Source organism: Brassica oleracea, chromosome C8, assembly GCF_000695525.1.
Source record: "Brassica oleracea var. oleracea cultivar TO1000 chromosome C8, BOL, whole genome shotgun sequence".
Taxonomy (NCBI): Eukaryota; Viridiplantae; Streptophyta; class Magnoliopsida; order Brassicales; family Brassicaceae; genus Brassica; species Brassica oleracea.
In genome coordinates this window covers 35,236,650-35,248,450 of record NC_027755.1, presented here as the reverse complement: position 1 = coordinate 35,248,450, position 11,801 = coordinate 35,236,650, and the positions used below count along the sequence as shown (strand labels likewise).

At 37.1% G+C, this 11,801-nt stretch overlaps 2 protein-coding genes across 4 annotated transcripts; both read left to right on the top strand.

The window, feature by feature from the left end:
• Positions 1–4,021: 4,021 nt before the first annotated feature.
• Positions 4,022–5,547, top strand: LOC106309273 (phosphatidylglycerol/phosphatidylinositol transfer protein-like). Its single transcript, XM_013746317.1, has 4 exons — positions 4,022–4,027; positions 4,669–4,765; positions 4,961–5,142; positions 5,473–5,547. The coding sequence occupies exons 1-4, from the start codon at positions 4,022–4,024 to the stop codon at positions 5,545–5,547; spliced, it is 360 nt and encodes a 119-aa protein (XP_013601771.1).
• An 843-nt stretch (positions 5,548–6,390) lies between these two features.
• Positions 6,391–9,769, top strand: LOC106312332 (protein SPT2 homolog). Of its 3 annotated transcripts, none has more exons than XM_013749816.1 (9): positions 6,391–6,848; positions 7,218–7,273; positions 7,345–7,565; positions 7,675–7,777; positions 7,859–8,063; positions 8,174–8,889; positions 8,976–9,109; positions 9,200–9,283; positions 9,393–9,769. In XM_013749816.1, the coding sequence occupies exons 2-9, from the start codon at positions 7,253–7,255 to the stop codon at positions 9,487–9,489; spliced, it is 1,581 nt and encodes a 526-aa protein (XP_013605270.1). In that variant the 5' UTR covers positions 6,391–6,848; positions 7,218–7,252; the 3' UTR covers positions 9,490–9,769. The 3 variants fall into 3 exon arrangements, with proteins under 3 accessions (XP_013605270.1, XP_013605271.1, XP_013605269.1); XM_013749817.1 differs by having other exon boundaries at positions 7,859–8,067; XM_013749815.1 differs by having other exon boundaries at positions 7,859–8,067; positions 8,154–8,889.
• Positions 9,770–11,801: the final 2,032 nt, after the last annotated feature.

Genomic DNA, 11,801 nt, shown 5'->3' with positions numbered 1-11,801 from the left:
ATGTTTGGCTAAAAATCAAGTGTATCATGGGAGGACAAAACACATTCGTATGAGGTTTCACAAGATAAGGGAGTTGACAGCTTCTGGAAAAGTCTTATTGGAAAAGGTGCATACGTCAGAGAATCCTGCTGACATGTTGACCAAGCCTGTTAAAACAGACAAGTTCATGCATTGCTTGGATCTGCACCGTGTTTGCCAATTCTGAGAAACAAAGGAGGTTCCCCTCAGAAGATAGACGGGATAAAGAGTTTTGTAGAGATTTTTCGACAAGGTGGTGTTTGTTGCATCTGTGTGTCTTAAGTCTCTGTGCACCAGTAAAAGCCCAACACTCGTGGGTCGGACGATAAAGATAAAGGAAATTTACTTTTAAGTATGTATTCCTAAAGGATAAAGGAAATCGGATTTTAAGCCTGCTATAAATATGGGTCTAAGGGTTTATACGATTATTCGATTCACACAATAATAAGAAACCCTAAACAGGTATTTGCCTCAATACGTTTTGTTCTCTACTTTCTTATTGCTTAATTCGTGGTTGTTCACAACAGTATATGAAATAGAAATAAAAAAATAATATAAATATATATATATATATATATATATATAGAGAGATTATTTTGACGCAGCTCAACAATTACTCACCCTGGAAGACTTTGAACTCATGTGCACTTTATATCTACTACAACAACGGATAGATGATAAATTAGTCTGGATATATACTATAACAGGCCATTATATAGTTAAAAGTGGCTACAAGATGGAAATGATAGATTTGGGGAGGGTTTTCCCTGATGTGGATCACCAGAACTTAAAACTCAAATATGGACACTACACCGGTTTTACCAAAGCTTAAGCATTTCATTTGGAGACTGCTATCTCTACCCAATGGTACGAACTCCCGACTTCAAACTAGAGGAATTGCCATTGATACTCAATGCCCATGTTGCTCAAATCATCCGGAGTCGGTGAATCACTTATTCTTCACTTGTCCACTATCGGTGCAGACATGGCGATCCAATCAAGTAACACTGGGTTTCTCCTCTTCCTTAACAGATGATTTAGAAACCAATATGAGATTCATATTTAACCTCCAATCTCTACCACAGTTAAACCCGAAACAGAAGCTAGGAACTCCATTTTGGATGCTCTGGAAAATTTGAAAATCAAGGAATAATTTAATATTCAATAGTGTAACGATTATTCTTGAACGTGATGCGGGCTATGTGGTGCAGAGGTATGTGACTGGTTAAAGAAAACAGCTATGAACCCTCCCGTTGTTTCTACTTCTACTCCACGAAGAACTTGGACTCCTCCTATGGAAATGTATTACAAATGTAATGTGGATGCTGCATACAATGCATGAAACCTTTGCGGGTTGGATTATTAGATATTCACATGGAGTAGTCAAATATTGGGCAATGAGTTTTCTAGGATACTCGTCATCAGCACTTGAAGCAAAGAGTAAAGCGTTATTGGCTGCTATTCAATGCTCTACATGTTTTGATTACAAGACAATAATTTTTGAAAGCGATTGTGAAGTGTTGATTAAAAGTCTGCAAACTCAGGATCGAGACTACAGAATATCAACTATCTGCTCAGATATCAGACAATGGTGTAATCAGCTCGAAAGCTTTCAATATCGGCATGTCCATAGGAAAGCGAATGCTGTGGCGAATGAACTTGCAACACGAGTCCGTCCGTCTGAATCAGACATTTTCTTCTTCTTCTAGTTTCATTCCATATTGGTTAAACAATGTACTATGTAATGATTACATTCATCAATTCTAATATAAGTCATTTTGAGAAGAAAAAAATGATAGAGATTATTTTAAAGGTTAAGATATAAGATTTTTTATTTTATTTTTATTTAAGATTTGATGTTTTAAGTTTGAAAGTATTTACTTTTGGATCTAGATTTACAATTATTATTTTATGTATATTTAAGTATAAATATTAAAATTTATAGTTGTGAATTTGAAACAAAATAAGTTTAAACAGATAAATCGACTATGCAGTTTTGCTTATTATGCAATCGGATTTTCAATCACATTCCAAGGTTTTTATATTTACACCTATTAAAAATTAAACCGATTCAGGGATTTTTTTTTTACCATGTTTATCATCCACCTAGTAATTATTGATCTGATTAATCGCTAAACAAGCGAATTTTAAAACATGGTATATATACTCAACTAATCCACGTGACTTCTTTTTGGGGGTAAAATGTTAAATCACTTGACTTATCTTAAGTTCAAAGACTAGAGATTGGTTGTAATAGTATTTCTTTTTCTTTTGGTTGAAATAGTATATTTGTACGAAGAAGAACCAATAAATTGCTTAATCTTTCAATTGATAGTGACATTTGAATCGAACGAAAAAGATTGGACAACTAACGCGATAACATTAAAGAAATAATCAAACCGAACCGGTCCACGAAAAATAGCAATTAGTATAATTTAAGCCCCTTTGGTTTCTCTTTCTTTCATAAAGTACCCGTTGTGGGGAAAATTGTCTATTCCCCTATAAACTAGTTGTTCCCGGTTTTTTCACACACAAACTTTGAAGTCATGTCAAAAACCACATGAAAAACAGAAAAATTGCTTCTTTCCTTGTGAACTAGTTGTTCCTGGTTTTTTCACACATGAACTTTTAAATCATGTCAAAAACCACATGAACAACTCTATTTTTTGAATTACATACACAAACTATCGATTTTAAATTAATTCCCATGAAACCGTAAAATCGTTTTATTTTCCAACATCAATTGGAGATACTGCATCGATTTTATAGTTCCTTGTGGCAATACATGGAGATTGGTAAGCTAGTAGTTGATGCTCTTATTTCTTTATGCGTCATGTAAAACGTTTTATTCTTCTGCAGAATAATAAATTTTATCCCCAATCGATGATAAAACGATTTCTGAAGAAGAAAAGCAGTTGACTAAAAAAGAAAAAAAAATAAATTGGCTCTCCACCTGTTATAAATCAAGTTGACGTTTAAATAGAACTGTTTACGGTTTCATGGGAATTAATTTAAAATCGATAGTTTGTGTATGTAATTCAAAAAATAGAGTTGTTCATGTGGTTTTTGGCATGGATTAAAAGTTTGTGTGTGAAAAAACCAGGAACAAGTAATTCATAGGGGAATAAACCATTTTTCCGCTGTTCATGTAGTTTTTGGCATGGCTTAAAAGTTCGTGTGTGAAAAAACCGGGAACAATTAGTTTATATAGGAATAGGCCATTTTCCCGTTTCTTCTTCGTGTTCTTGTTCAATCACAGAACATCTCTCTCAATGTTCGCCGTCTCTTCGAGTTCCTCCTCCAATTCGGTAACTTTCCCTCTCTCTCTCTCTCATGGGTTTTCCATTCTCATTGCTAAATTTAGAAACTTTTTAGGGGTTATCTAGATTATTTGGTGGACATTGATTCTGGTGTGATGAAAAGATTGCAACTTTATAATTCGTTGACAATGATCTCTTTTGAGCTAAACCATGAATCTGTGCTTTATTAATGTGTGTGTGTGTGTTTGTTTGTTTGTCAGAGTCGACGATAAAGAGCAAGTTGGCATCTTTGAATGAGAAGTTGGATCTTCTGGAACGTCGCTTGGAAATGCTTGAGGTCCAAGTTAGTACCGCCGCAGCAAACCCTTCTCTCTTCGCTACGTGGAATGAATAGCCTGAGCCTTTTGTTGGCGGCTTTAATCTGGAGAACACATCTTTCCTTTTTAATGATTCTTTTATCTCTTCTTCTCCCATATGAAATACAATCCACTGATGAAGAACTGTGTATAATTTCTTCTTCCTTGTCATCTTTGTACGCTACATCTTGGAGTTAAAGTATAGTTCATTCTCCACAAGGTCTGTTTCGTTATTGCTTGTCATCGAACACGTACGGGTTCAAGTCGCTGTATAACATCAGCCTTTCTCTCTCAATCTCCAACAACAACTTACTCAGATAAATGTTTCTTGTTAATGGTGAGAGACTGATGATCTCCAGGTTTGTAATAACTAGGACCATCTCCAATATGGGGGTTCTCCCCATTGGAATTCTTAATATATATATTATGTATATATATATATATGTATATATTATATATGTGTAAATAACTGTGGAGTCCATAATTATTGTGGAACCTATAAATAAGAGTTCTTAAGGTTTCTTAGACCACCTCCATTGGAGGCTTTTATATAGGGTTCTTAAAAAAAAAACTAAAAAAAAAATGAAAAAAAGAAAAAACTAACTAAGGGGTTTTGGAACCACTAAGCACCCCATACGTGCCATCTCTGTATTGGTCGATTCCTTCATCTTCTCTCCATACTCTTCGATCCAATCTCCACCATTCCGTCTCCAATCTTCGATTCCAATTGTCAGCACCGCCGTGAGATTAGACTTCGCTGAACTCCACACTTCAAGTTCGGGAGGGTGAAGTTGTGACGAGTCTTGCGTCTCTCACGTCCCTCTCTCTTTGAGATTAGCTTTGACTCTGTAATCTCTTCTCCTCGTCTCACTTCTCGTCGTCTTCTTAACGATTGTTCGAGCCGGTACGTTTAACACTCCTCCGTCTCTTCTTTTTAGCTTTTTTACTCTTTCTTCTTGTGATGCCTGCCTCTTGTAATTGATCGTTTCATAGTGTCAAAGTTTCGGTTTTTTTCTTCTTGAATTGCTGAGGAGAATGCAGAGTATGAAGTAAAAGTGAAAGAGGTTAATATAGCGCCTAATCCTATAGCTCGAGGCGAGCCAGCTACCTTTACCATCTCTGCCAACACATGTTGCTTCTTTTTTTACTTTACATTGATACCAATGAAAGATGTTTCCTTTGTGATGATGATGAATGTGTTAGTTATGAACTTATGATAGAGAGAGAAAATGTGATTACTTCTTTTGAGGATTGTAGGCTCTTACTAGATTCTAAAGGAGTATGAACAATTTGTTTATGATATGTGTTTTTTCTTTTAAATAAAAGGGTGTGGGATTACGGGTGGGAAGTTGGTGATTGAAGTTACATACTTTGGATGGCACATTCACTCTGAGACTCATGACCTTTGCTCTGAGACAAGTTGTCCTGCTGAAACCGGAGACTTCTTGGTTGCACACTCTCAAGTTCTTCCTGGTTACACTCCTCCCGTAAGTTTAATGATTCACTTTGTTTCTTGGTTCTTGCTGTTCAGTTTGAAGCGTTAGATGGTCAGGGTTTGAATAGTTAGATGGTCAGGGTTTAAAGTGGTTGAAAGATCTGTAAGCCTGGGTATTAGCATGGGATAAATCTGTTTGACCTGTGCTTGTTTCAGACATTTGAGTTATTGTCAAGTTTCTTTAGTTCAAGATGTTTTATCTCTCATTGCCTATTAGAACTATGATTCACATCGGAGACTTTTTGTTTGGTTTTTGGTGTCTTTTGATTTTGTCTGTTTGTTATCTTTGATCTTGTTGTTTTAAGACAGCCATATAAAACAATCTTCTTTTTGTGTGATGCAGATGTTTCACTTGATGCCGACGCCACAAGGAAGCTTTTACGTGTTCAACGATATATTCAGGTTGAACTACGCCTGAAGAAGAATCTCAGATACTATACACTATTTAATCAATGATTTATCTTGAGAATAGAGCAAGATTGTATTTGTATTTGAATGGGGTTTGTTCGTTTGTCATTTACATTCCAGTGACTTGATAAGACAAATTTAAATGGTTTCCAATATGCTATTTTCATCTGAATGTTTCTCTATCCTCTGACCACTGGCCACATCTCCCGGTCCAAGCTTAGCCTATCAAAGTGTTTTTTTTTTCTTATCCGAAGGTTTTACTTTAGTCATTCATTCCAAAGCGGCTAGCGAGAGTTTCAGTTACCAGTTCTGTGTTTTTTTTTAAAACAAAACAAATGTTCTTATTATTAATTCTGTGTGTTTTTAATATGGTTTTATGTTATTTTTATCAAAAATTTTATGTATGCTTTTATTTTAAATCATTCTACTTAAAAAAAAAAATATTTAAGAACCCCTATGAGGTTCTCCTATTGGAGGAGGAAAAAATTATTTACCCTAATAAAAGTTTTTAACTTTTCAAATCACTTTATTAACTACTAATTTAATCGTAAGAGCCCATTATAGGTTCTAATGGATGGACTTTCTCTTAAAACCCTCTTTTAAGAACCGTTATGTATGAGATTCTAAATGCTCTTATGCATTTGTAGATTACGGATCTCCTTCGATGAGTAAAGAGAAGGATCATGGAGTGGAGTGGAGTGGGTTGAAGCCCGGAAGATAGAGAGACAAGCGCTGGCTTATCTTGGAAGGGCTTTACCAGTTTTAGCCCAGGAGGACTGGCCCTGTCAGTTCCAAATATTTATTTAACCTTAAAAAATCTAAAATTGCCGGTGGACTCTCGGCGACGGTTAAAAGGATGGAGAGAGAGGCAGGTGGAGAGGAGAAGTCTCAATTTCACTCATTGGATTTTACCAAAAATACAAAGAAAAAAGGAAGCAAATCTTTAACTTCCAAAACAGAAAGAAAAAAAAAACCTAATTTTATATAATTCCCATTTAAAAGAGATATGGTGCGAGAGAGAAAGATTGGGAGATGCAAGATGGCGCATAATAGCAGAAGCAGAAGTGTTTGTTTCTGGGTCCTTGCCTTTCTTTTCTTTTCCTTTTTATGCCTCACAAAAGCCCACGAGAGACAGCGAGCTCGCATCCCCCTCTCCTCTCCTTTTATCCCTTCGCCGCTTCCCTCTCTTCTCCCAGATCCCACACAGATCTTCCCTCTCTCGCCGTTTCAGAAACCGTATTTTTTTCTTTCTCTCAATTCGAAAATCCGTCAGATCTAATCCCTTTTTCGTCGGTTCCTGATCAGATCCAGGTAATTTTCGATCAGATCCGTCGTTTTTTTTGTTTTTTTTTTCGATTTAGGTTTGCTTGTAAGAAATCAGATCTGGTGATTGCTTTATATGTTTTTGAATTGGATTCCTGGTAAACAAGATGTTTGAAATCGATTTTGAAGTTTATCCGTGTGATTTGTGATGATTCATCTAAGATTTGGATTTTCCTGGGTCAAAGTCCGATTATTTAGCTTGATTTGTGATTTGACTTCGGATTCATCATAAAAAAATGTTAAATTTCTCTCATAAAGCTTCTTACTTTGGTTATAGATCTGTGATATCGTTTTCTTTATCAGAAAGTTTCATACTTTGGCTTCTTTTTTTTGTATTAATCTAGTTTTTGTTTGCAGGGGTTTGCTAAGTGCTAACATATCTTCCAGCGAAGATGATGCAGGCCTATGAAGAAGTAAGGTTTTTTTTTTGGAATTGGTATTAATTTATACATCTTACGGCTGTTTAACATTATTTCAATTGCAGGACCTTGATGAGGAAGCTGGCTATGATGACTATTACAGTGATGATAATGGCTTGGATGAGTATGAAGAGGAAGAAGAAGAAGTACCCCCAAAGGAAGAAGTTGAATATCTTGAATTGCGCCAAAGGATCAAGGAGTCTATCAGGAAAAAATCGGGCAGTGGAGGTGTTACTGCTGCTCAATCTTCACAAGACAGAAGAAAAAAACAACTCCCTTACAACGAGTATGTTGTAGCTATTAATCACCCTTCTTACAAAACATCTCATGGAATGTGTGTGTTTTACAGCCTTATTACAACATCTGTTTCAAGCTGTGTTTTTTTTCTTCTGCAGCTTTGGTTCCTTCTTTGGCCCTTCACGGCCTGTGATATCCTCGAGGGTTATTCAAGAAAGCAAATCCTTGCTGGAAAACGAGATAAAGAACTCCAACCAACCTGTATGTTGTGTCTTACTTTTGTCTTCACATTTTTATGTTCTTTTTTGTGTGTGTTCTGATGGACTTGTCTGTGGTGTGCAGAAGAAAAGACCTGTTCCAGCTAGCAGCTCGGGCGATAAGAATGTGTCACATGAGAAGAAGCGGCCTAAAGTCTTGAGTGCCACAAGAAGGAAAGTTGAGACTCTCAAGGACACAAGAGACTATTCCTTCTTGTTTTCGGACGATGCGGAGCTTCCTGCTCCGAAGAAGGAACCTCTGTCTCGAAGTGGCTCCTTTCCTAATTCCGGTAGGTAATGTCTTGCTGAAAAACTTTTGTTTTGCAGATTTTGTGATTTTTTTTATAGCATTCCATTTTCATGGAGATAACTTAATACAGGCGTTTTGCTGATATTCAAGAGTCGAGATCTGCGAGACCCAAACAATCACCAGCTATCAATGGTAGAGTTGCTCAAGGTCCACCACCTCGTGAGGATAAGAGACCTGTTGTTTCTGCTAATGGCCATTCACGACCGGCTTCCTCTGGCGGCCAAATGAATCATTCAAGACCTACGGCTACGGCTTCCTCAGGAAGCCAAATGCAATCGAAATCTGTCTCGGGGAGACCTACGGCTTCCTCAGGCAGCAGTCAGATGCAGAAATCAAGACCAGTTTCCTCTGGTAACCAAATGCAGCAAAGAGCTGCATCCTCTGGAAGCCAGAGACCTGGTTCCTCGACAAACCGTCAAGCACCCATGAGACCACCAGGTTCAACAATGAATGGCCAATCAGCTAATCGGAATGGCCAGCCAAGTTCCAGATCAGAACACCAAAGACCAGCTCCTGGGAAGGTGCCAGTGGATCATAGGAGGCAGATGAGCAACAGCAGCAGCAATGGAGTTGGTCCTGGTCGGTCCGGGTCTACAGCAAGACCTTTGCCTTCTAAGCCATCGTTGGAGAGAAAGCCCTCCATCATCTCGGCGGGAAAGAGTTCTCTTCAAAGTGCGCAAAGACCAACGTCCTCGTCCAGGCCAATGTCATCTGATCCTAGGCAACGGCTGGGAGAACAGAGAAAGGTAAACCCTACCGCATCCCGAATAATCCCAAAACAACCAGTGCCTACCTCAAGACACCAGGTATAAATTATTTTTGACATCCTTGTCTTTATCTCCTTTAAATATTAGCGTAGGCACTACTAATTAGTGAAATAACTTTGCCACAGATGATGAGCAAACCGGCAGCCAAGAGACCTCCACAGCGTGACATACATGATGATCGGAGGCCTTTGAAGAAGAAGAAGCCTTCAATAATGTCAGAGGATGCTAAGGCATTGAGCATGATTAGACAAATGTTCAAGTACTGCTTCGAACTTTCCTTCATTACGTTTTCTTGAAGTTTTTTTTTTTTTGCTCCTGACACTTGAGGGTTTTTGTGTTTCAATATCAGTACCAATCGTTACGCTGGACGTGACGATGATGACAGAAACATGGAAGCCAATTTCGACGATATCATGAAGGAAGAGAGACGAAGGTACATCAATGTTTTGATCTCGAGTGTCATTCACTTGTTTCTTCATTTTTACATATATATATATATATATATATATCCTTAACCATTCGTGTTGGCTTGGTCTATGCAGTGCGAGAATTGCAAGGGAGGAAGATGAAAAGGAAGCGCAGCTGATAGCACAAGAAGAAGAGCGAGAGAGGCTGAGAAAGATTCGGAAGAACCGATAAAAGTCAGAAAGAGACCTTTGAACTTTATCTTTATCTGATGTGACTTCAGATTTTTTTAGTGGTTCTCGCATTTGCATCTCTTTTTTGGCTGCTTGGGGGCAAAAAGAGTTTTAACTTTTATTTTTGTTCTTTTAGTTGTAGAACTAGTAATAATATCTTAAGTAGGTGAAAGCTTTTTTCTTTTGGTAGAACCGGAGAACGATATAGAAAAATTAGAAACAGAGAAAAATAATATCTTTTGTTTGAGATGATCTGAAATATGATTTTAGTGGTTCGTTTTTGTTTGAATTGAGATTTTAGTAGTTCTTTAATCATTAAAGAAGTAGTTCACTTTCATTGATGAACGACAAGGATTAGGGGGCTGGCAAAATATTTGTAGAGAGAGGATCTTGACTCCGTTGCAGCAAAATCAATCCATAGGGTTGATCATTAATCAAGAAAGAGTAATTAACTGGAGATACACACACCAAAATTCAGTTGGCCATCTAATATCAAAACCCATTCCATATAACAATGCTCTCAGATAATTCTATTATACTCGGTCGAATGTCTTTAGACATATCAGTCTTCACCGCCATGAACAGATATGCAAACCTAATCAGAACTAGGGAATGAATAAGCTCTTGAGCAATGGTTATGTTATGTTATATCAGCCTCTATGAGACAAAAAACTGATTGAGTAATAGAAATCAAATCTTCCATCCACGGCTTCAACCTCTTTACCAAAATATTTGAAATGACTTTATAAATCACAAAACAAAGGCTGATCGGTCGCATGTCAGAATCATCTTAAGGTTTGAAATTTTGAAGTTAGACATAGATGAATATAATTCCACTCACGGCATGAAACCAGAATTGAAGAAAGCTTGGACGTCCATCACCATTTTTTTCTCTCCAACACTGACCAGAATTTTTGAAAGATCTCCTTGACTTCAAATGCCGAAACTGCTTTATTTAAATGAAAGTTCACCTGAGAAGAAACTCTTGCATGCATATCGTGAAAACATATACCATAGAGAGGAGGGTTGGAAGAGTTAGACAAACTTGAAAAGAATTCCACTGCCACTTTACCTTTAGCAGAATCAGAGAAAATCTTTACACGATCTGCATTAACCAGTTTGTCCATGGCATTCCTAGCAAGAGCAACTTTAACAGAGTTTTGAAATAACTTTGTGTTTCTATTACCTCCATGACGCCATTTATCCTTTACTCACTTGCCACTAATTTTTTTTTCCATCTTTATAAACTCTAATCATATATCTTTTCAGAAAGTTAATATGATCAACCGAAGGGCAATTTGATGATTATTCCTGTTCCAGCGCAAACTCTGCTTAATGAATTCTGTCCCTAGAATTGAGATTCACATACTTCTTCAAATTACTCAAAGGCTTTTTGCAAACCTTTTCCAAGTAGATACTGAGGCTCCCCTCCATTGCACTAGCAAAATCCCATGCATTAGCAACATTCTTCTTATGCCATCAAGCTCTTGGAATCTTTTATCAAATCTAAAACGGCCTCTGTAAGTCTCATGTGCTTCAATGAGTTTAATAAGCATCGGTCTATGATTTGATCCTCTTGTATCCAAAAACATTTGATTGGAGCATGGAAATTGTTTGAACCAAGCTTGATTTCCAAAACATTTATCCAGCCTTGATTGGATCCAAAGTTATGTCTCATACCTCCCCAAGTAAAACCACTACCATGGCTAACCAGTTCTTTGAACTGACCAACTTCAACCATCTAATTAAAGGGTATAAAGGAATCATCAGCACACCACAGTCCACCAATCTTTTCCCCATTATGCAAAATATCATAGAAATCTCCAAATACACACTAATTGTCTTTTCTACTCGCACCATTACGGTTAAGACGTTCCCATAAAGCTAACCTTCTTTAAAGATCAGACGGACCATATATACAAGAAGCAAAGAAAGAAACTGCACCAAACTGTACAATGCAATCCAACAAGTTTTTATTCACAAATTTAAAATCTAACTTTACAGAATGCTTCCAAAATATAGCAAGATTGCCCCCATAACCAACATGATCCACCGTACAAACACGATCATAACCTAACCAAACCTGAAGGTCTACCAAAACAGTTCTTCAATTCATAGTTTTCATCAGAAAAAAATACCATTGGAAAATGTTTTTGACACAATTTTTTAGGTGGGGAATTGTTAAGTCTTGAGGCCGCCCTAATCCTCAACAATTCCAACAGATAATGCTCATCTAAACTTCGTCGATTCCTCATTAGAAACTCACCCTTGAAGTAGAATGCCTTGCACTTTTTGATGAAATACTACTTTCCT

Excerpts from the sequence above, each read along its gene's own strand:
- LOC106309273 (XM_013746317.1), top strand. Across the intron at positions 4,766-4,960 it reads TACCATCTCTGCCAACACAT|GGTGTGGGATTACGGGTGGG; the intron begins GTTGCTTCTTTT and ends TTTAAATAAAAG. Across the intron at positions 5,143-5,472 it reads TAAGTTTAATGATTCACTTT|ATGTTTCACTTGATGCCGAC; the intron begins GTTTCTTGGTTC and ends TGTGTGATGCAG.
- LOC106312332 (XM_013749815.1), top strand. The coding sequence starts at position 7,253 with ATGATGCAGGCCTATGAAGAA. Across the intron at positions 7,778-7,858 it reads TAAAGAACTCCAACCAACCT|AAGAAAAGACCTGTTCCAGC; the intron begins GTATGTTGTGTC and ends TGTGGTGTGCAG. Across the intron at positions 8,068-8,153 it reads TCCTTTCCTAATTCCGGTAG|GCGTTTTGCTGATATTCAAG; the intron begins GTAATGTCTTGC and ends AACTTAATACAG.